This window comes from Sceloporus undulatus, chromosome 1 (assembly GCF_019175285.1).
Source record: "Sceloporus undulatus isolate JIND9_A2432 ecotype Alabama chromosome 1, SceUnd_v1.1, whole genome shotgun sequence".
Classification (NCBI taxonomy): domain Eukaryota; kingdom Metazoa; phylum Chordata; class Lepidosauria; order Squamata; family Phrynosomatidae; genus Sceloporus; species Sceloporus undulatus.
Window position 1 is genome coordinate 141,452,001 of NC_056522.1, and position 22,374 is coordinate 141,474,374.

The 22,374-nt window shown below is 39.3% G+C and overlaps 1 protein-coding gene across 1 annotated transcript in view; it reads left to right on the forward strand.

Moving 5' to 3' along the window:
* Positions 1–22,374, forward strand: part of AGPAT5 (1-acylglycerol-3-phosphate O-acyltransferase 5) — a 31,992-nt gene that overhangs the window by 5,165 nt on the left and 4,453 nt on the right. Inside the window, 5 exon segments of the mRNA XM_042477801.1 lie at positions 2,460–2,531; positions 3,057–3,172; positions 13,191–13,280; positions 17,135–17,225; positions 21,002–21,163. Coding sequence (XP_042333735.1) covers positions 2,460–2,531; positions 3,057–3,172; positions 13,191–13,280; positions 17,135–17,225; positions 21,002–21,163 — 531 coding nt within the window.

The following is a 22,374-nucleotide window of genomic DNA, read 5'->3' on the forward strand; positions in this document are numbered from 1 at the left end:
AACGAAGAGTTGGCTTATGGGTTACAGCATGAGCAAGATGCCATAAAAAAGTGGGCCCTTGGTGTCGGCTGGAGTTTCCTTCCAGGGCTCCCTATGGATACCAAAATCCGTGGATGCTAGAATCCCATTATATGCAATGGTGTAACAAAATGGTGTCCCTTATATAAAATGGCAAAAGGACGGTTTGCTTTTTGGAATTTTTTTCTAAATATTTTTAAGCCATGGATGGTTGAATCCATGGATGCAAAGGAACAACTGTACTTCATAAATTGGACTGTGGAGTCAGTACACCAGGCCTTCGACTCTGATTCCTCTATTTTTCTTTCTATACTACATTCATTTAAAATGCCCTTTCCACCAACACATAAAACCATACTTAATGCAAAAACCCATTTCAACTACCTTGCTGTACTCACAATAAAGTCACCAGATGATGTATTAGAAATCTATTCAAATTCATTCAACAGGATTATGGCAGATAGGAAAATAATCTCGCTTTCCAGCAATCAGTTGTGAGATGTATTGTGGTCCCTCTCTTATTTTAAGGGAAAGATGTTTTGGAGTGTCTTTATATTCAAGCTTCTCCCCCCCCCCCCCAATGATTAGGATGGTAGCAGATAGTGAACAATTCTGTTCTTTAAGCCTCTCAGTTTAGAGGTTCATTTGACATGAATAACATTTGCAACTGAGCAACTGTATTTAGGGAAATGTGGTTAAGATCAGCTGTTCATTTTAGCACGGTTGCCAACAGACAGATGGTTGAGCCTCTGGTCAGTGAGGCCACCAAACAGATGTCACATGGGCCCTCCATTGACCAGGCATGAATGAAACTGGTGATCTAAAGGTCAAAGGCTTCTGCATCCTGTTATCCTGTTCAGTTATGTACTTCCATGTGCTTTCATCCCTTTCCCCTCATTCATGAGGCCTAATGTCTTCCATCCCTCCCTCCTTTTCATTCACATTGTCTCTTTCAGTTCATAGTGACAACAAAAAAGCCCTGTAAGAGAGTGCACTTATTGTAAATCATGTTTAAGTGGGAAAAAATCTTTTACACATTTGGGTATTTTGTTTTCTTTAAACAAACACAAGCCACACAGACACATAGCTGTGTTCTCTGTGTGGGCTAGTTCCACAGCATGGGTTTTCATTTGCACAAAGGGATTTTTCAGCTGGAAGCACGGTCTTTATTTAAAACCTGTAACATGCCTTCAAATGTATCAGTATAATACCAGAGCTGTGTTCACACAAAACACTAAGCCTTTCCAGCTTATTGGCAATAAACAGCATGCTGGTATCCTCTGCTTGATTGCTTTTGCCTGATGCCTCCTGAAAACTGGAACTACTAAACTGTCAGGGCACTTAGCAGGGCAGGAAAGCATCAAATTACAACTGAACCCAGACCCTATCTCAGTGGTGGCAAACCTATGCCATGCGTGCCAGAGGTGGCACTCAGAGCCCTCTCTCTGGGCATGTGTGCCATTGCCCCAGCACAGAGTTTGCCAGAGTTTGTTACTAGAAAGCCAGAGGGACACGGCACTTTGCAATAAATAAGTGGGTTTTGGGTTGCAATTTGGGCACTTGACCAAAGGAGCATTAAGATAGGTTCACTATCACTGTCCTATCTTAATGCTCCTCTTTGACAAGCCAGTATTTGTAAGCCAACTTTCAAGATTTGACTTGGAAGTTCAGAGTCACGTGTTTTGTTTCAGCCTGGATGTGGGACTAAATTTGTCTGCTCTTTCACATTTCTGTTTACCTTAACTGTGCCTACTTTTAGGAGGAGCAGAGTGTGAACGATTGAGTCAAATGCACCAGTTGAGCTGCTAAAAATGCAGAATTCTCATCAATTGTGACTTGCAACTGTGTTAGGATAGGCCTAAAGGCATCAGATTCTGCCTGATCTTGGAAGCTAAGAAGGGTCAGCCCCAATTAGTACTTGGATGGGAGATGACCAATTAATGCTGTATGCTTTATTTCCAAGGAAAGAATTGGCGAAAGCACCTGTGAGCATTCCTTGCCCAAGACAACCCTATGCCATAAGTTGACAGGTGACTTGAAGGCACACACATTAGAAAGGACCATGTCAAGTTTTTACCATAGATGTTTTATACTATTATAAAAGCAACAGTGAAATTATATTTGCTATAATATAAAAGGGGTTTTTTAATTGAATAAATACATCATTTTAATTGTCCTTTCCTGCAGCTATTTAGGTGCAAATGGATCCTTGTGTTTATAGATGGTTATACTAACTTCAGTGCAGTGTCAGTGGGGGCTCCAATACCACTGAGATGGTAAAGGACAGTTGACATGCCTACTTTCCATCTATCATTAGTCTAATAAAATGGGATTTGTTAAATCTTTTTCTTTTCCTGGAAAAGAGGGTTCAATCATATTTGAAGTTTTTAATTGGTTATTTATATCATTTAGCTAACAGCACATCTTTTTTTTTCCCTTCTAGATATTTCTCTATGGTGATTTGCCAAAAATGAAAGAGAATGTGATATATATATCTAATCATCAGAGTACAGGTTTGTAAACAGTTTGCTTATAAAAGAGCTTTTTTGCAGTCAAAAATTATAAAATTATCTTCCACTAAAACAATATCTTATAATTTGGCTTTTAAAAACACTTTTCTCAACATTAATGTATATTTTTATAATATGTATGTATATTATACATGTCTTGAAATGGTTGTGGATGGTTGTATATTATATATGTATTGGAATGTTCCTGCTTTATCCTTCAAGATATAGATACATTATATGCTGGCAGTAGAATGAATAATACCCAACAGTATTATAAAACAAGTGTTAAACATCTTGAACTTGAAAAATGAGTAATTAATAGGGAACATGATGTTAGAACATTCAAAAAGGAGAAGCAGGAATGTGGTTTTGGGAACAGCTCCTTTTACATTTCCATCTAAAGCAGCTTCATTATCCGCATGTGAGTTCTCATTAGAAAATAAATTTATTAAACATGTAAAGAATGGATGTTTGAGCCATTATCATGTATGTTTATGAACACAAATTGTTCTTGTTTTGGCTTTGCAGTTGACTGGATTATAGCAGACATGTTGGCCATCAGACAAAATGCTCTTGGACATGTTCGATATGTTTTGAAAGATGGGTTAAAATGGCTTCCTTTGTACGGGTGGTATTTTTCTCAGGTAACTTTAAAACTTGTTCCCATATGACATGAAACAGTGACTTAACTATTTATTTTTGACACACCTTAGTCTTGAAATGTATCTATTTGGGAGCAGACACCATTAGTTTCAGTAAAATTTCATCCCAAGTGAAGAACTGTAGCAAGATAGTAATTTGTGTTTGTATTGTAATACAGCACATAGGGCACTTTTAATTTTGTTTCCTATTTGGTTATTATCTGAATACTAGGTAAAAGAGGGTGATTTAGCATTGTTACCAACTGAAAATCTCTGCATATGGGGCATCTGCTATAACAGAATAAGATGCCCCTGTATCCCATATGCTGAAGGATAAAGACAACAAGGTATTCCATGTCATTTCAAAAATTAATTGGTTTATTATGGCTTCATTTATGGACTTCAATCCACTACATCAAGTAAAAGAAGAATTACAGTAATTCATAAGTGTATTCTCCTTTTTATGTTATGAGAGATTAACATGATTACCTCTTTGACAACTAATTCACAAGTATATATTTACACATGGTTGGGATGAAGTGAGGTCAGGCAGAAATGAAATACAGAAACTACTTTTTACAGTTGGTAACCCTGTGTGAACTTGTAACATAAAACAGGGTAATTCAGAAAGAATGGTGGAAAACCAAATAAGAACCACTTTGCTTTTTTGCACCATTCTTTTTGAATTTCTTGGCACTTTTACATCTGATGAATAGATTGCAGTCCTTGAAAGCTTATGCCATAATTAATTTGTTAATGCCCCATGAATCTCTTGTTTTGCTGCAAAAGTCTAATGCAAAAACTTCTCTGAAAAATGCATAACAATGCAATTCTAGTTATGTTTATTCAGAAGTAAGTTACATTAAATCCAGTGGGGTTTCTGTCTAGGAAAGAGGGTTAAAAATTATTAGGGAATAGGTCCCATTGAAGTCAGCCTTGTTGAATTCGATGGGACTTCTAAATAAGTGTACTTAGGATTGCACAGTAAGTAAAATCTGAAAGTTAGCATTTAGTTAATTAAACAATATTGCTTTCAATGTATGTAATTCTGGGATTCTACTAGTGCAAGTAATATAGACTCTTGTTCATGGGATACTACCACTGCTATATCATGGGAAACCATGTCTTAGCAATTTTGGAAGATAAGGCTGGTTTGTCTTTCAAAAGAACAAGTAAAAAAATATTTCAACAAATGCCTGCCTGTAGCAGTAATCCCATATTTTTGTCATAGTGAAAATTCAGATTACAAGAAGTCCTCTTCCTAAATGAATGGGTTGCTTAGATATATTCTTATATTCTCTTATTCTCTTTCCCTTTTGCTTTTTTGCTCCTCTAGTTGAGCTTCATGTGGATTTCATCCTAGTAGGCTATCAGGGTGATCTAGTGAGCTGGTTCCAATAGACACAATAGTTGAATTTCAGAAGATCTTTGGGAGACAAAGGGTAGTGTTTCTCATTAGGTGAGTGTGGTTCCATGTCTAAATTGGTGCCATATATTATAAGCAGAGTGAGAAGAAAAAGCTATATTGAAAAGGTTTGATTTCTCTACATGTAGCCCCATAATGTACATCTTGTGACATGTATATATGTTGCAAGATGTTGATTATAGGCAGCAAAAGTGGCCAGTAGGCTGCATAGTGCCTACCACTGGTTTATAAATACCACTCTGTATATTCATTCATTTTGAGGGTTCTTGGAAAAACTTGATTCTACCAGTTTGTGGGGGCGAGGAAGGATGTGCTTTGATCCACATCAGGTTAAGCAAAATGTGGCCTCCAAGTGTTGCTGAACTGCAGCTCCCATTGGCCCCAGCCATTGTGGCCAATGACAGGAGATGCTGGGAGCTGCAGTACAGCAACATCTGGAGGGTCCCACTTTGCTCATCCTTGGCATACACAGCTGAATTTTAATCCATTAATTTCATAGAGATTCGTTCTGGCAATTCAGTTAGATAGAGGGATGACTGATCTCTCATAGATTTACTACACAAGCTATTGCCAATATTCAGAATAAATCTTTTCAGCTCTGATGTGTGAAACTGCTATACTGAAGATCAATTCAAATTTTATAGTATCCATAGTGCTTATGTGGAAGTGCTTGTTGTTTAACCAAGTTTCTGGCAGCTGCTTATATAGCATTCATCTGATCCATATGTAAGCAATTTGTACATTGTAACCGTCCCACATGGAAGCCCCCCCCCAACCCCTGGCTACTTCCACTTCGAGACCTTCACGCTGGAATCAGAGATACTACATGCAGAATAGTAGCCATGTGAAGGATAATTTTAGGTTGGTCCTCATGGCCGTGGTCTCTGCAGTAGAAGGTCTTTTTATTTAGTGTTGCTGTTGGACACCTTTTAAAAAACTGAAAATTGGCCGTTTGTGGCACGTCTTGCACTGGCAGCAGCTTGGCAAACATTAAGCAATTACTACTGTTCTTATTTAGTGTGTACCATTTGTCAGCCATTATGGTTGTTTATCTAGCAGGTAGAATGAAAAGGTGTAACTTTGTGTAAGATGGGTAACAATGTGTTGTGAGCTACAGTGATTTCCTTGATGACTTACAGGCTGGTATTCAAGTTATTTTCTTTGGAGGGAGCAACAAGGGGGGGAGAGCTATAAATATATTACTGTTACTCTTACTTCTCAGTTTAGGTGTTGTAATTTTTTAAATCATTGCCGTTATTTAACTCTGATCTGTTTCATCCCAAGGACTCTTGAGCTGGTTACATGAAATTTAAACAGAATGTGTTTATATTGTTGTGTAACTTCATTTCCAACTTACAATGAAGCTATCCAGGGGTTTTCTTGCCAAAATTTGCTCAGAGGTGGTTTGTTCAGAGGCATTGCCTTTTCTGAACCTATGAAAGTGACTTGTCCAATGTCACTCAGCAGGTTTCTATCGCTGAACAAGGATTCAAACCCTGGTCTCCCAGAGTCGTATTCCAGAACACAAACCATTACACCGTGCTCGCTTTTAAAAAAAAACAGAATACAATTTTTAAAAATAGTATATTCTCCTACCCAGCTCCCAAAATCCACAAACACATTTCTTAGTCTCTGACAGCAGTTCTAACAATGTCTTGTAGTTTTTGCATGATTTGTGTTTGAATGTGTCTAGGGCCATATTGTCCCCACTGTAACCATAGGGAAACGGGCCATTGTATTAAAGATATTTCAGAGAAGGAGATAGGAGCAAATGAAAGGACATAAGGAAACCAGGGTTAAATCAGACCAAGAGCCTGTCTGGTTCAGCTCCCTGTTTCCTAAACTGGCCAGAAGTGTTTGGCCTACTTGCCAATAACTGGTACCAAGTTGGTATCCCTCTGCCAGGAGAGATGGTGAGGGATGCCCAGCAGATGTCATGTTGCATCTGACAGTGGCTGCTGCCACACTGCAGATTTAATGAAGTTTGCTGCTAACTCACCAAATTACAAATCCCAGAATCCCATAACATTGAGCCATGGCAGCTAAAGTGATGCCAGTCTGCATTTATTTTGAAGTGTAGATGCAGCTTGTGTTTAGGAGAGTTTTCCCTACATCTCTGCAGTCTGAGAAAGTAGTTCTGCTTTCTGGCCATTGAGAGTTTGTTCTGTTTTCCCCCCCTTGAGTTAGCTTCCAGATTACTGGACTATTGAACCTTTCATTCCCATGGGATTGTATGATTCAAAGCTAGGTTTTCCTTTAGGACATGTGATTGTGAAAAACATTTGGATGTTTTCCATGCTGTCTTTGGAGTAGCAAATAGGAGAAATTGTGGCTATGATAAAAATTCAGTGTCGCATATAGTAATGTGTGAATAATGGCATTTAACAGATATTCATGAAGAGGTTATTACAGTATTGAAAAAGGATGTACAATGTCTATAATTCCAGGTGACAGGTATGTGTGTGTGTGTGTGTGTGTGTATGTATATATATATATATATATATATATATATATATATATATATATTTTCCATGTCACGCTAAATCCTGCAAAACATGAAGCACTTCCTCTTCTTCCTGTTGATCCTGTGTCAGTGATGTCATTCACACTCAGAACTTTCCAGTGACAATTAATTACAGAATTGTGATGGAATGCATGTTTCCTACCTCAGATAAACATCCTGTTGTGGAGTATGTATATATTCTGAACACGGAGAAAGCAGAACACCAGTCAGGGAAACATGGTAGTAAACATAGCTGAGCTTTTTTGTGTATGTTTGTTTTCATTTGGTCTATAAAACAGGCCCTTAAATCATAAGTTGGAGAATATGGAAGAACTTAAAAAAATATTAACAGTTTCTCAAAAACATGTTCTGACATATAGTTTTAATGTTGCTTCACAAAGAAGAACTGCATATGCAGTGCAATGGATGAAGGAAAAGTATGTGGATAAGAAATAGCTTTAAATGTTATGAATAGCATTGTAGTAACCTGTTTAGAAAATCATTTTCCATGGAATTTCTTGATGTCCATGGAATTTACTTCTACCTATTCTAAGTGTATAGGATTACGATGTGGAGAAGTAAGTAAGTAACTTTGTGAAGATAATTGTAAGCCGCTCTGAGAGCCTTTAGGGCTGAAGGGTGGGATATAAATACCATAAATAAATAATAAGATGGTTTTAATGAGGTCAAATAAGAAAAGCAATTTTTAAATAATATATTTTGTCTTTTCTAAAATATACCATATTTCTCTTAATTATTCCATGTTGAGCTTTAGTTTCTTATTAATGTTTGAATTAACTTGTAGGTTTTTATTAGGAGTGTATAGATGCCCCAAGTGTACCCCATGAAGACAGATGGTTTAGCATGTAGTGTTTACTCAATGCCCCAAGGATGCATTGAGTAAACACTGCATGCTAAACCATTGAGTAAACACTACATGCTAAACCAAATATGCAGTGGAAGATGGTTTAGCATGTAGTGTTTACTCAAAAGAAATAAATAATCAAAACCTTCTGAATGCTTTCTGTTGTCCAAGGCAAAGATGTGAGAACACAGTGTAGGAGTGTCATAAACCGATTAAAGATTGCCGGCCTGGCTTTGAATCAATGCAAATCCAAAGTGAAAATGTTACTTTTTAGGATATTGAAGGAAGTAGTCAGTTTCTCTTTCAGTATGTGGTTGCTTAAGATTAACTAAACAATCTTCTGGAAGACAAAGTTTTGTTCATTTTTTAAATCCTATTTGGAAGTAGAGAATGCAAGTGGAGATGTACAACAAAATTGTTGCAATGTAAACTGCTTCCTTTCAGAATTTTAGCTATTCTATTCCAGTCCCACTTTTGCTCAGTCTTGGTTCCTCTCCCTTCCCTTGTGTAGTCAATGTTTTGTGTCCACTACGTATTCTTCACCCTCCTTGGCCTGTTTTAGGAAGAATTCCCTGTTTTTGAACAAGTGTTTTAGGCACACATTTGCCCAGTTCCACATACAGTACACTGAAATCTTGGGTTTCTTTATTGTCTTCTGTGTGTAGTTCTCAGGTCTGTTTGTGATAGCATTTAAAAATAGCTTCTCAGCATGAACCAAGTTGTGAGCTTGGTTGGCTTCAAAAGGAATTATATAACTTCAGGGAGGTTAAGGCCATCACTGGCTATTAATCACAATGGCTCTATATGAGAGGCAGCATGTATCTGAATAACAGTTGCAAAGGAACAAACACTGGAGGATGCTTTTGTATTTGTACCCTACTTAAGTGCTTCCCTTTGACCTGGCTGACCATGGTGGAAATAGATAGAGCTCTGGTCTGATCTAGCATACTTTTTCTGTACTTTCTGTTTTTGTTTTTTGTATCTCCTTCCTTTATCCTTTTCCCTCTGCTCTGTTCTGTTCCACTTCTCATCATGTGCCCCCTTTCAGTCTCATATCTTCCTTGCTATTGAGTTCTTTCAGGGATCTTTTGGAGTTCCCTTCCCTGGAGTTACTGCCAGAGTGGGAGCCTTGAATGAGGAGGGAGTGGGTGCTTTCTTCTGGAAGCCTGAAAAAATGGTTATGCAGTCATAACCCCCGGTTACACTCACATATGTCTCCAACAGGATACTAGCCATATTCTGATTCTCTGTTATTTATTTACCATCTTTTCTAGGCTGCTTAACATGAAATAGTGCCTGAACATTGTACAACAAAAGATTACCAGTATATTCAAAATGATAAAACAATGTACATCTAAAACAAAATATGAAATCCAGAAAGACAAGATAGGGGAAAGCTTAAGCAAGCAATGGGGAGAGTATTCCAAAGAAGAGACACTGACAGAAAAAGCTCGCTTCTTTATTGCCAGGCAACGATTAACCAACCACAGTCCCATGAGCAATCTCCTCCTAGATGGCCATAATAACCCTTGTGGGTCTATAAAGTATTTTTAACTGAAAGGTCCTGAAAATTGCTTGGAACCTAATAGGCAACTATTGCAGTTCACCCAACTCTGGCATAATAGGTTCAGTTTCTGAACCATCTTTGAGCCAAGGTCCATGTAGAGTGTGCTAGAGTCAACCAGATATGTCAGTACATAAGTCACAGTGGCCAAACCGTTCTTCTCCTGGAGAGGACACAGTTGACATACCAGCCAAAGCTGATGGTAGGTTTTCCTTGCCATAAAGGTAACTTGCAGCTATACAGAGAATTGTAAGTCTTAAGTCACCTCCAATGGCATACCTGTTACTTCAGAGGGCATACAGCACCGTGCCCAAAGTCTACACCAGAGAATAGTCATGCTCAAGGTCTCTATTTCTTACTCTGTGTTCTCAGGATTCAGTTTCCCTTAATAAGACTTTATCTAACCCATCACTGTATCCAGACTGTTGTTCCCTATTCATGTGTGGGTTTTACAGCTATGACTATGCAAGCATAGGATTTATTCAGTCAAAGATAGAAAGAATAAATGACAGGCACTTATAAAATGGTACAGGGCAGAGTGCTTCTTCCAGGAGTCCCAGTCATTACCTGCCATTTCTCCTCTTCTCTCGGTTTTCTTCTCTTTTTTTGAAATTTTCCTCAAAATCAAGATTATATTCTCAGTCCCCAGCTGGGCTCTGATGGGGTGTTTCCCCTCAGTTTTGGCATTTTATAATGAGGAGGGCTGTTTCCATTTAAAATAAAATCCTTTTCTTCCTTCATTGATTTCTATAGACATCTCCCCCCCCCCCCTTTATTCCCCCTTGAGGAAACTTAAAAATAATTTCTTACCCGGAAATATGCTGTGCAGATAATGAGAGAGTTCTAGCTACCCTTTTAATCTTCTCCAGATCCTCCATTCCCACTCCCCAAGAAACTTTTCCCTATTTCCCAGCTACTCTCTTTTCCCACATGGATGATGGGGATGTGTCCTTCTCAGACTGTCAACATTTCATGCCATTGAGTTATCATTGGACTGCTTGGGTTTTTCTTTCTTCAGTGATTTTTGGGCTGATCCTGAAAACCTCAGGATCACCCCAAGTCAGTAGGTATATACAGGGAGATTCAAATATGCAGTGGAAGAATACATCCCAGTTACAGTAACACATTAGAAGCTAAATGCTTGTATTTATAACACAACTATTGAAGTACCACTATAAGAAAAACAGTCTTGCTTTAGGTTTGTCATACTGATAGCTGAAATAATCCAGGATTAGAACAGATGTAAATTTCAGAAGCAACATAAAGTAGACATGCTTGCTTTTCCATTAGTTGTACCATCTTCTGGGGACCATGGGGCAATACCTGTCAATCGTTTCATGTTGGAACAAGTATAGGAATTATTCAGTTGGCATTAGAAGGAACAAAGCTGGTTAATGTTATAATCTATACTGATATGTTTGGGCTTCCAACAAGAGTGACTGAACAACTACTAATAGAGACATTTGGGGAGGGGCAAAACAGCAGCAGAAAAGTGGGGAATAAGAATTCAAGACCTTTTGATGCTTTCTGTGGCAAAAACATTTTTGATATGCATAATAAGACAATCTTTGCAGTAGCTGGTGTGCAGAGATGTGTAAATGGATTCATTAGAAGTGCATCTTTTAAATGAAAACATTAGGCTTTTTTCTTCCTGAGAAAGCCATTCAGGAGTTAGTTAATGCAGCTGCAGTTGATCTAACCTTCTTTTTAACATGATAGGGCTGTAATTATTACAAAATTGCCCCTTTGGGATGGTTCACCATTTTGTCCTATATTGTTTTATTTCATTGGGCAATATCCAGTATCTATGGATACTGTGAGGATTTCCCCATCTCTCTGTGTCTTTCTGACATTTGCTCCACAAATTGCTGGAACAGAATATTTGTTGGGGAAGGGAGTTGGGGAGCAAGAGGGCAGCAGAGAATCCATTTCTAAAGGAGAAGGTGGACAGAAGCCCTCGCACTTACATGTCTGTAACTAGCGTGTGTTCAAGAGTTGTTGGTTTGCTTTTAACAGCCTTTCAAAAATATTGAACAACAAAATGAGTGAATCCATTACTTGCTTTTCATTTCAAAGAGAAATCTCCATACTCAGAAAACTTCCTCAAGCCAGTCAAAATGGCTAGATTCATATAGAGTCATTTGTCTTTGGAATAAAGAATGTAACATTTGCAGCGTATATGTATTTCATGATTTTGTGCATAGTAGGAAAAGAAAGACCATGGAAAAAAATTAAATGGTGCTAAGTATAGGAACATGCAAACTGCCTTGTAGCAGATCAGCCATTTTATGTATCCTCCAGTATTGTTTGCTTTAACTGTCAGGAGTTCACTGAGACCTCAGACAGAGGTTTTTCCTATTGACAGTGTCAAGGATTTAACTTGGCACCTTCTGCTTGCAAAATATATGTTCTACTTGTAGCCTCTTTTCTTACCCAACAGGTCTCTATTCATACCAGATTCATACTACTCTAGGTTCCCCTTAGCAGTTGCTTGCTTGCTTGCTTGCTCTCTCTCTCTCTCTCTCTCTCTCTCTCTCTCTCTCTCTCTCTCTGGTATCTTCAGTGTACTTCAGATGATACTGGAACTAGACAACCAGTTTTTATTCTTTTATACAGTGGGGCCTCTGAAACCAGTGGCTCCAGATCCACGATTTTGAGCTACTTCATATCCTCATGCCCCATATTATTAAATGATGGTGACATGAACACCATGCTTCAGTTTCACATTAGCGCCATTTAATAATATGGTGTGCAATCCTCTACATTTTTTCCTATCTGCTATGGTCTCTGGAACAGAACACTTGCTGATCCAAGGGGCCCACTTTCCAGTGCTATGGTTTCATCTAGCAATTTCAGTTTAAGGTATAACAGTGCTCACACTTCTGTAAAAGCAACTGTGAAATTAGAAAATATGAAATGAAACTAGCATACAGGATTTAATTTATTCCACATTCAATATAGTGTTGACAGTGTCTTTCTGTCCTCCTCAGTGTCTTTCTGAGGGGTGGGGAAGACATACTCTATGGGACAAGAGTGCAGAGGGTCTTCTCCATGGTTGTGGAATACCCTTCCTTCAGAGATCTTGATCACCACTAGCACTCTTGTCATTACAGTGCCAGTTAAAAGCATGGCTTTTTACTAAAGCTTTTGAGCCAGATTGGTTTAATCCAAGTTTGCAAATTGTATTGTTATAAAATTGTTTTAACTGGTTTCAAACTGTCTTGTTTTTAATGTGTCAAATTGCTTAATATGCTTTTATTCTCATTGTTATAAATTATTTTGCATTTGTGGTGTCCAAAGATCCTTCAGTATAAGACAGAATAGAGAGACAGCTAGAGATACAGAGACAAGCTCTGCTTGTTCAAGGGGCTTTTATGCTCCCCTCCCCTATTACAACTCTTAGCTGCATAGGGCTGATGGACCAAGTGAAACAGTGAGAGATAAGGCATGGAAGAATGCAGCATGATGTGGAAATCAGGGAATTCAGCAAAATTGTCTCGTATAAACAGAAATGCTTTCTCCAGATCCATGTTTATTAGCAATAATTAGGGCAGCAGTTCTTTTTTTTTTCCTTTAAAATACTGTCATGAATCTAAAACATTGAAATACAGTGTGTTTTTGAATCATTAAGTTTTCTACAGACTGCCTTTCTTTGTGCACTAGCATGGAGGAGTCTATGTGAAACGAAGTGCCAAATTTAATGAGAAGAAACTGAAAAATAAGTTACAAGCCCAGATGGATGTTGAGACTCCGGTAAGAATTCTCATGTGCGTATGTATGTGTAACTTGGAAGGAATGTACATGGAGATGCTCAGTCCTTTTTTCACATCTGTTGGCCCATTTGTATGGTTCACTTTCCTACATTCATTCTCATAGAGCAGCGGCTGGGAGGGGATGTTTGGTTTGCATTCTCCTTCCACAGTATCTGCTCTAAAGAGATGTTTTCATGTGTTCACCAGAAAAACATTCTGCCCTCACAAAATATTCTTTATCAGAAGGCAAAAGCCCTATTACTACAAGAAAATGAACTCTGACTGGAATTGAGCCATTATTTTAGCCTCCCTAAGATGCAGATTGTTTTCTGGTCAGAACATCTGTTTGTGATAAACAGATGTAGGAGCAAATACAGTGCATGAGGATTTTCTGATTATCTCTTCCAGCAGCTCTTCTAAACAAACAAACAAAACCCTGAGCTGCTTCAGGGGGAAATCCATGAGACACAAAGGACAGCTCCCAGTTGTTTTCCTCATTGGCTCAAACAGGCATTTGAACCATGGGAGGCGGGTAGGCAGGCTTATTAGGGAGGATGCTTGAAAACCAAAGAGACTTAGGAGCAAAATGGATGTCCCCGATAGAGTGGCATCCCACCACCCGTTTCAGTGCCAGATTGGGGCCACGGCAACCGCATGCCATGGCCCTGATCCAGCAGTTTGCCGGCTCGGAAAGAGGCCACAAAATGCTGCTCCTTTTAGAGCCGGCAAAAAAAGCACCTTTGCTGCCATGGCAACACTTTTTGGCCCTCCTTTTGGCATGCAGCATATAAATGCCATGCCAAAGGAGCGCCATGATATTGCCCGCCTTGTGGTCACGCAGGTGGCTTCGGGCATGGTGAAACCCATAATATAAATAAATAAAAAGACTCCTCCCAAAATTGAAAAAAGGCCCCAATCTATAGAGCAAAGGTGGGGATCTTGTGGCCTTCCAGCATCTTCCAGCATTTCATCACCATTTGCTATGCTGGCTGTTCTGAATTGCAGCCCAAGAACATCTGGGGGGGGGGGGTCTCATGATTCCCATCCCGTTATACAGTATTTATAGAAAACAAATAATGTTTGGTAAAAATGATAGAATATAGTTAAAGAAAAAAGATGAGCTAACCTGGTGTGTGTGGGGGGGGGGAGGGGGGTTCTTAAAATAAACCTTGGCTTGTCTTAGCTGCAAGAAGTGTCTCACTGAAAGAAAAGGTTATCTAAAATCTCGCTCCATGTAAGCTCATATACCTGCTATTTATAGCAAGAGGAAGTGATATTTGGTCTGCTCTTCAGCCTGTGTAAATAACCTGACACAAGTCCAGATCCAGTGGCTTCATTATGTTAATGCGATGTTCTCTTTCATCTCTCAAACTTAGGTTTTCTGACAGTAGCACACAGCTATGAAGTGGTTCCCAAAAGCTCTGTTGGGTGGCGTTACTGTAGAATAACCTTTTAATATGCCTGTTTGTCAGCTTTGCCCATAAAAGAGTAAACAGTGTGAGAGTCAAGCAGCCACTCCTATTATGAACTGATTTCACAGTTTTCTGAACACTGAAAACAGTAGTTACAATCTGAATGTATTACACTTTGACTCTGGCCAAACAAAGACAAAATATGTTTTAATCTTTTATTTAAAATTACAAATGTCATTCATTCAAGTTTGTGATGGTAACTTTAAACTACATTATGTAACTGTTGATGGAAGTACAATGAATTTAGTTGAGGTGTTTCTCGTTTTAAGATTGTGGAATTTATCAATTAACATTTCGTAGTTGGCCATTCATCCATTTGCATTTCACCATTCACTATATAATGACTTTCTACAGTGGTGCCTCGGGTTACGAAATTAATTCGTTCCGCCGCCGCTTTCGTAACCCGAAAAGCATTCGCAAGCCGAAATGCCATAGGCGCTAATGGGGAAAAGCCGCGATTTCGTGCGAAATAGCGCCGAAAAGCACCAAATTTTTTTTCGTAACCCGAAAAAACCTTCGTAACCCGGAACAGTTATTTCCTATGGGATTTTTTCGTATCCCGGAAATTTCGTAACGTGGGTATTTTGTATCCCGAGGTACCACTGTATTTGTAATTTCTATTTGCTTTTAAAGTGTAGTCTTGTCTTCTTCAACCAAACATCCCTTCCCCCTTGCAACCCTTTCCATGGAGGATTTAGAGACATAGGTGTCTCTTACACTATACAATTACAGCACTTTGATACAACTGTAATTGTCATAGCTCCATTTTGTGGCATCCTGAGATTTGTAGTTTTGTGAGATAAGTCGGATTCTCTGACAGAAAGCTCTAATGCTTAATACAGAAAGACATTTGCCTATACACGATAAAAGTTCCTCAAAGAAGTGGCCATTAAGTCTATCAGTTGTATCTGAGGGACAGGCTATACCTCTTCCTTATCTTCCTAAAACAGAGGTCCTTTTCTCTCTTAAGGCTTACTCTTGTATAGTTTTTGAAACAATTAGCATTTTAACAAAATTAGTTAATACTAAATATTGTGAAGATTAGCAACTGATAGCAGCACATTGAGGTGCTTGTTGCTGAGTTGTAATTTATATTCTGAACTAAGAAACCATGGGCCTATTAAAGGCCTAAAGTACATACATACCATCAGTCCCTCCCTCACAGTACAAACGAAAGCCATTTTGGGTTCTGACTTTAACTTTGCTTGTGATAATTTCAAACTGGACAAGCTCACTCTTTTTGTAAACCACCCTGAGAACTGAGCTGAACAGCAATTTAAAACTCATCTAAGTAACAAAACCAAGCCACATTGGTGACATTCAAGGCAATCTAAAGCTACAGTTGTGTTCCTTTGAGATAACAACTGACACACAATAGAAGTAGTGTTTGTTTGAAATTTTTGCTATCAAGGAGAATAGTAAAGGGGTGTATAAGTGAAAAGATCTCCCATTTCTCTGTGTATTGCTCTTTGTTCCTAGTTAGAAAATGCCCTCGTTGCACAAATAATGCACCATTTAGGACAAGGTGGTGGTAAAAGAACTTAATTTGCTTTGTTAGAACAACCGCCATTGAGCTCTATATTCCTTAACGAATTTCCTTTTGTGAGAGAACAGATTCATTTACACAGTAATCTTGTGTGTTATCAGGCTGATCTGAGAGAAAAATGAGGCTATTGATCACAGTAATCTCATCCAGGTACTGTGGAGCCTCCCCTGACAACATTTTTATTTCAAACCTTCCTGACCTGTTTTGTTTATTTTTTTAACACACCTTTTAGTTCCTATTCACTGAGACAGATCCATATTCTCTTTCCCTGCAAATATATACACCTGTCTCGCACGATATATACTGCATTGTCAAGTTGTTTTGTGTTAATGAAATGAATAAAGAAATCTTGTGTTTCTTATCATTTTTATGATAATACATTTTTGAGGCTACAGTCCTGTGCATGCTTACTTTGAACTCAGAAGTGCTCATTCTGTATAGATATTTATAGGATTACACCACAAGTTATGGTAAATTTAGTTGAAATTAGTTTGGAATCTGGACAGGATGTAAAAAATAGATACTGGTTCTCTACACTGAATTTGCTGTACTTTTTTCTTCTTTAACTGCTCAAATAATTCTTGAACAAAATGTTCATTCTCAATTTAACTTTCCTTTCTTACTTTGCTTGAAAAAACTATGTAATTCCATGAATACAAGTGCTGTTCCTAATTGTGAAATACAGTGATGGAAATAACCTGTATTGTGCTCTCTCCTCCACACTCAGGTTATGATAATTGTAGGGGCTTGTAGTGAATGCACAATTTTCACATGTGTAAGAGCATGTTGCATTGTTGTTGTTTTTTAACCATGTGCACATTTGTTTCAATCCTGCAGATGTATCTTGTGATTTTTCCAGAGGGAACACGTTACAATCCAGAACTACCAAAAGTCATTGCAGCTAGTCAATCATATGCTGATAAGGAAGGTAAGATGCATGTCAAAAAAAATTGGGAAACAGGGAAAGAAAAATGAAAGGCAGACTAAGGGGCTGCACAGATTAGGAGAAAGGGACGGCCAGAAGCCACACCTTTCTCCTCTGGATCGTTGTCACAGCAACCACACAACTGCGACAACGATCTGCCCCAAAAGGCTTCTGGCGATGCTGCCAAGGTGCCATTAGTGCCCTGGGGCATCACAGTGACATCACACATGCTCCGCCCATTTGGACACGGTGCATGCGCGATGTTATAAATGTGTGCGCCGTGTGGACGGCGCTGCATACAGATGATGCCACTGTGATGTGCTAGGGTTCGGGAGTGTGTGGTTGCTGCATGCTCTCGAACCCCAGAATCAGCACCAGCACACCGCTTCCCACCTATCTGTAACGGGCCTTAGGTGGGATACAGACCACCCCTTTGGGGCGGCCTGCACCCACCCCTTTCCCCAATGGATCAGGACCACAGCGGCGGCCCCAGAGGCCCTGATCCGCCGCTTTTCCAGGCCTCGGGGAAGCGGCAAAAAGCCGCTTCCCCGCAGCCTGGAAAGGGGTGTCCTTCGGCTTCATGCCCCAAGGACACCCCAACAGCAGCGGGGAGAGAGAGAAAGGGGCCACTTGGCCCCTTTCTCTTTTGTGTTGCTGGCGCAGCCATGTAAAGGCTGTGCCAGCGATGCAAGCGGTGGAAGGAGCTCTGTTTCGGAGCTCCTGGCACCGCTGAAAGAGCACCACAAGCACTGCCATTACCATGCCGTGGTTACGTGCTAGGGTTGAGGGGCGTCTGTAAAGGACGCCCCGAGGCAACCCTAGCACGTATCCAGGCCGGCGCAAAGCACCGGTCTGGATACTGCCTAAGTTTCTTTTTGTGATTTTAAAAACAAGATACTTACCACAAATGGTGGCTGGAAAGACAATGGATAATTCTGCCCTCCTTATGTGCTGTGGTTCCAAAAGGTACTGCCTGTAATAAACTCAAAGAAAATCCAGATCCAAAGCCACTGGATACTTCATAATAGGCAGAACAGGAAATCTGGTCCTTAGGGTGCATGTACGCTGTAGAAATAATGCAGTTTGACACTGTACAGTGCTGCAGCTCCATCCTACATAATCCTGGGATTTGTAGTTTTACAGCATATTTAGCCTTCTCTGCCAAAGAGTACAGGTGTCTCACAAAAGTACAAGTCCCAGGGTTCTAGAGGATGGAGTCAAAGCAGTTAAAATGTTGTCAGTCTGCATTCTTTCTACAATGTAGATGCACCCTAAATCTCTAAATTAATGAGGGTTACAGTATATATTCACTTTAGTCATTCTTGCTAGCAGCCAAATCACAGTGTATTTCAAATAGTATTCAGTGTCTCCTGCTCAGAACAACACTCATTCTTGATCCTGTCTGAAAAGACACAAGAGATTCAGATACATAAAAAGACTCAAACCTGTTTTTTAAAGTGGGATAAATATTTTTCTTGCCTGATCGAATCATTCTTCTTCCTAACACATTTATGTGTTTTGATTATTATTGTATGTGATACTTGGTAGAAGCTGCAACGGTATTCCATGTGTTGAGCTGAATGCTTAGCAGTAAAAACAATTCCTGTCATAACACAGCTCAGTGCATAGAGACTGAAACAACATGTTGAAAACACAACAGTCACACTTTGATGAAAATTTAACATACTAAAGTACAGTGTTTTACTTCAAAACATTTTCACAGTCATTCTCATGTTGAATAAACAAACATTACTGAAATGTATTTGGCTGACCTAATATGAATGCTCCCCTCAGTTATAAAGAGTGATGAAGAAACACTTGTAGAAGCAATAAGCATTTGTGGGAAACTTCCCAGAAAAGTTAGATAGTAAAAGTAGCCAGTTTCCATTTGAGTAGAAAATGAAACATCTTAACTACTGTGTAAATCAGGGTAGATAAAATTAGGGCTACAAGGTGCAGGCAGACTCCAAACCCCACTTTTGTGTCCCCCACAAAAGCCTCAATGCTTCAAGAAATTTTTCACCCCCAAAGCTACTTGCGGACATGGTTGTTTGACCTTTCCACCTCCTCATTTCTCCCTGCTTTTTTCTTTTGGGTTTGGGCTTTGGCCAAAAACTGGCTGAAAATAACAAGTAGAAGTGATATCACTTCTGGTGCACCACAGCACAACAGCCCTGCCCTTCCACACCATTGCCTGCCCCTGCTCTAAATGAAATATTTCATCCCTCCTTTTTCTCACTGTGCAAGCTCTTTTACACGTTTGTAGTTGTCATTTTGGACTTATGGCAACCCTAAGGCAAACCTGTGGGGTTTTGTTGGCACGATTTTTAAGAGGAGGTTTGCCAATGCCTTCCCCTAAGCCTGAGAGTGTGTGACTTGCCCAAAGTCACCCAGTGGGTTTCATGGCTGAGCTGGGAATTAAACCCAGGTCTCCAGATTTGTAGTCCAACACTCAAACCATTACCATGCCTGACTCTCCTTTTACACATTAATGATACTTAAACTAATAGAACAGTTTCTTCAATGAGCTATTACCCATAGTGTCAGACGATTTTCTTGCACAAGAATAAAAGAATGAGTGACCATTTAGATAAAAAAACCAGTTAGATCAATCTAAGGAAAACAAAATTCTGTTACCATTACTTTCATAAATAATGCTGATTTTTCTCTCTTTAATTAAAAAAGAATGAAGACTCCCCATAGTGTAAAGATTCATTTTCAGATCCTTTGCATAAGGGCTCATCATAAGGACTTGTCAGAATTAAATGTTGGATTATGCATATATAAGAGGAATTTAGAACTGCTGATATTTTCTACTTATTAATACAGTGGAGCCTTGCCTTATGCGGGGATCCTTTCCGGACCCCCACATAAGGCAAATACTGCATAAGCTCAAGCCCCATTCAGTAGAATGTGGCTTGTGCTCGCGGTGGCACGGTGCCCATGCGCCATGGGCACATGCGCCATTCAATGGGTTGCAGTGCAGCTTCCGCATAAACCAGAAGCTGCGTATGGTGCACCTGCGTATGGAGCAGGCGCACTGTGTGTCTTAAACAATATGAAATAACAAAATCCACAAAATAGCGATATCTTTTATTGGGCCAACTAAACACAAAATAAATCATGCAAGCTTTCATAGCTTCACTGGCTTCTTCATCAGGCAAAGATATTTAAAATCATGCAGGAGGAAAAAATTGATGTTGTTAGTCACAAGCCTATCTTTTATCTCAGTTGTTACTTCTGTTGTCAGTTGAGATGGTCTACAACAGTGGCTCCCAAACTTTGGTTCTCCAGGTTTTTGGGATATCAGCTTCCAGAAGCCCCAGCCAGTTTGGCCAACAGTCAGGAATTCTAGGAATTGAAGCCCAAAACATCTACAGGACTAATGTTTTGGAACCACTGATCTAGAATGATATCGATGCAAACCAAGGCCATGCCCCTTCTTGTGGGGACCAGGGACAAAGAGCAATAAAAGACAGTTAATAACATTTCACTTCCATTAGCAACAGAAAAGTAACTTTCCCTGTGATCCAACTCCTCCTGTCCTGTGTGAAGCTTAACTGCCCCTTTCTTATGCAGAGAACATGGAATTTCTCAAGAGATCTGTCCTATTACACCTGGAAGAACCTTTAGGTGTTGTATAGCTGAAATGTGCCAATTGTAGCCCAAATTAAAAAGTTTTAACTTTATTGGGGGTAGAAACCTCAAATGGTTAAGTCTCTGTCCTTTAACTCCCTCTTGTTAAAGGTGCAGCATTTAATACCTTTCCTCTTGCTTAGGACTTGCAGTCTTAAAACATGTTCTTACTCCACGAGTGAAGGCTACTCATGTTGCTATTAATGTGATGAAGAATTATTTGGATGCAGTTTACGATGTTACAGTAGCATATGAAGGCACTGTAGATCATAAAGGACAAAGGAAAGTGGCACCATCCATGACAGGTGAGTCATTACTGTTGAATAATAAAAAGAAATCCTTTCCTTCTCTCAACCAGTTTGATGACAAAAATTGGTACATAGGATGGAATTTTAATGACCTGGTTTCCGTACCAGAGCAGTTTTGCTCTGCCAGCTTGTGATCTGCCAAGTCAAACTGCCAGGTGCATTATAACCTCTTTTGTTTTTACAGTCCCAGTCAGATAAGAAAATCAAAGTGTTTGTTGGCTCTCTCTTGACATACATGTTGTACATGTGTTACAGAATATTTCAGTGGTGCTAAAGAGTACACCGTAGCAAGAATCCTCTTGTTCCACTGTCTACATTGAAATGTCCAGTTTGATCCCGCAGGCACTTCACTGAGTGGATCAGAGCTCAGAAGCAAGCAAGGTTATGACTTGCACAACCTGCTTGATAAGACAATATGTAGGCGAAAGAGTGAACATGCTTAAAATACTCCAAACAAAATCATGGCCATCAATTCATGCATGAATTTCAAAAGTTGATGTTTTACATAAAAATGAGTTTACACAAAATATAAAATGTTATATAAGATCATTTTTTTTTAAAAATGCATTTATTAAAATATTTTAGGTACAAATAAGAATTTTGAAATGCTGAGCATGAAACACTAGCTTCAGTCATAAGTACAGCTACTTCCAGGGGATAGCTTGTGGTAGATTGTTGTAAACACACATAAATAAAGAGTCTTGTGGTAACTTCAAGACTAACAAGTTTTATTTATCGTATATACTTGACATAAGTCGATCTCATGTATAGGTTGAGGGCAGGTTTTGGGGCCAGAATTATGGATTTTGCCGTGACCCGTGGATAGGTCGAGGGTAAAACTTGGAGGCTCCTTCGGTGTGTGTATTGTGTGCATGCGGCAAGAGGGACTCTCATTGAGGCTTTTTGTATCAGCATTCAGCTTTCGTTTCAACTTTTGGGCGGGCGAGTGGAGAGGCACTCTTAAACAAACAGCAATATCAATTAGTCACCCAGGACTCTTTCTGCTTGGCTCAAGAGAGAAAGAAACTGCATGGGGAAATCTGAAAGAGCTGCTGTCACATTACTATAGTGACCCGTAAATAAGTTGACCTGGGATTTTGGGGTCAGTTTTTGGGCATAAATGTTTAGATTTGTAGATGAGTATGTGTGTGTGTACACACACACACACACACACACAGAGAGAGAGAGAGAGTATCATATCAGCCTGG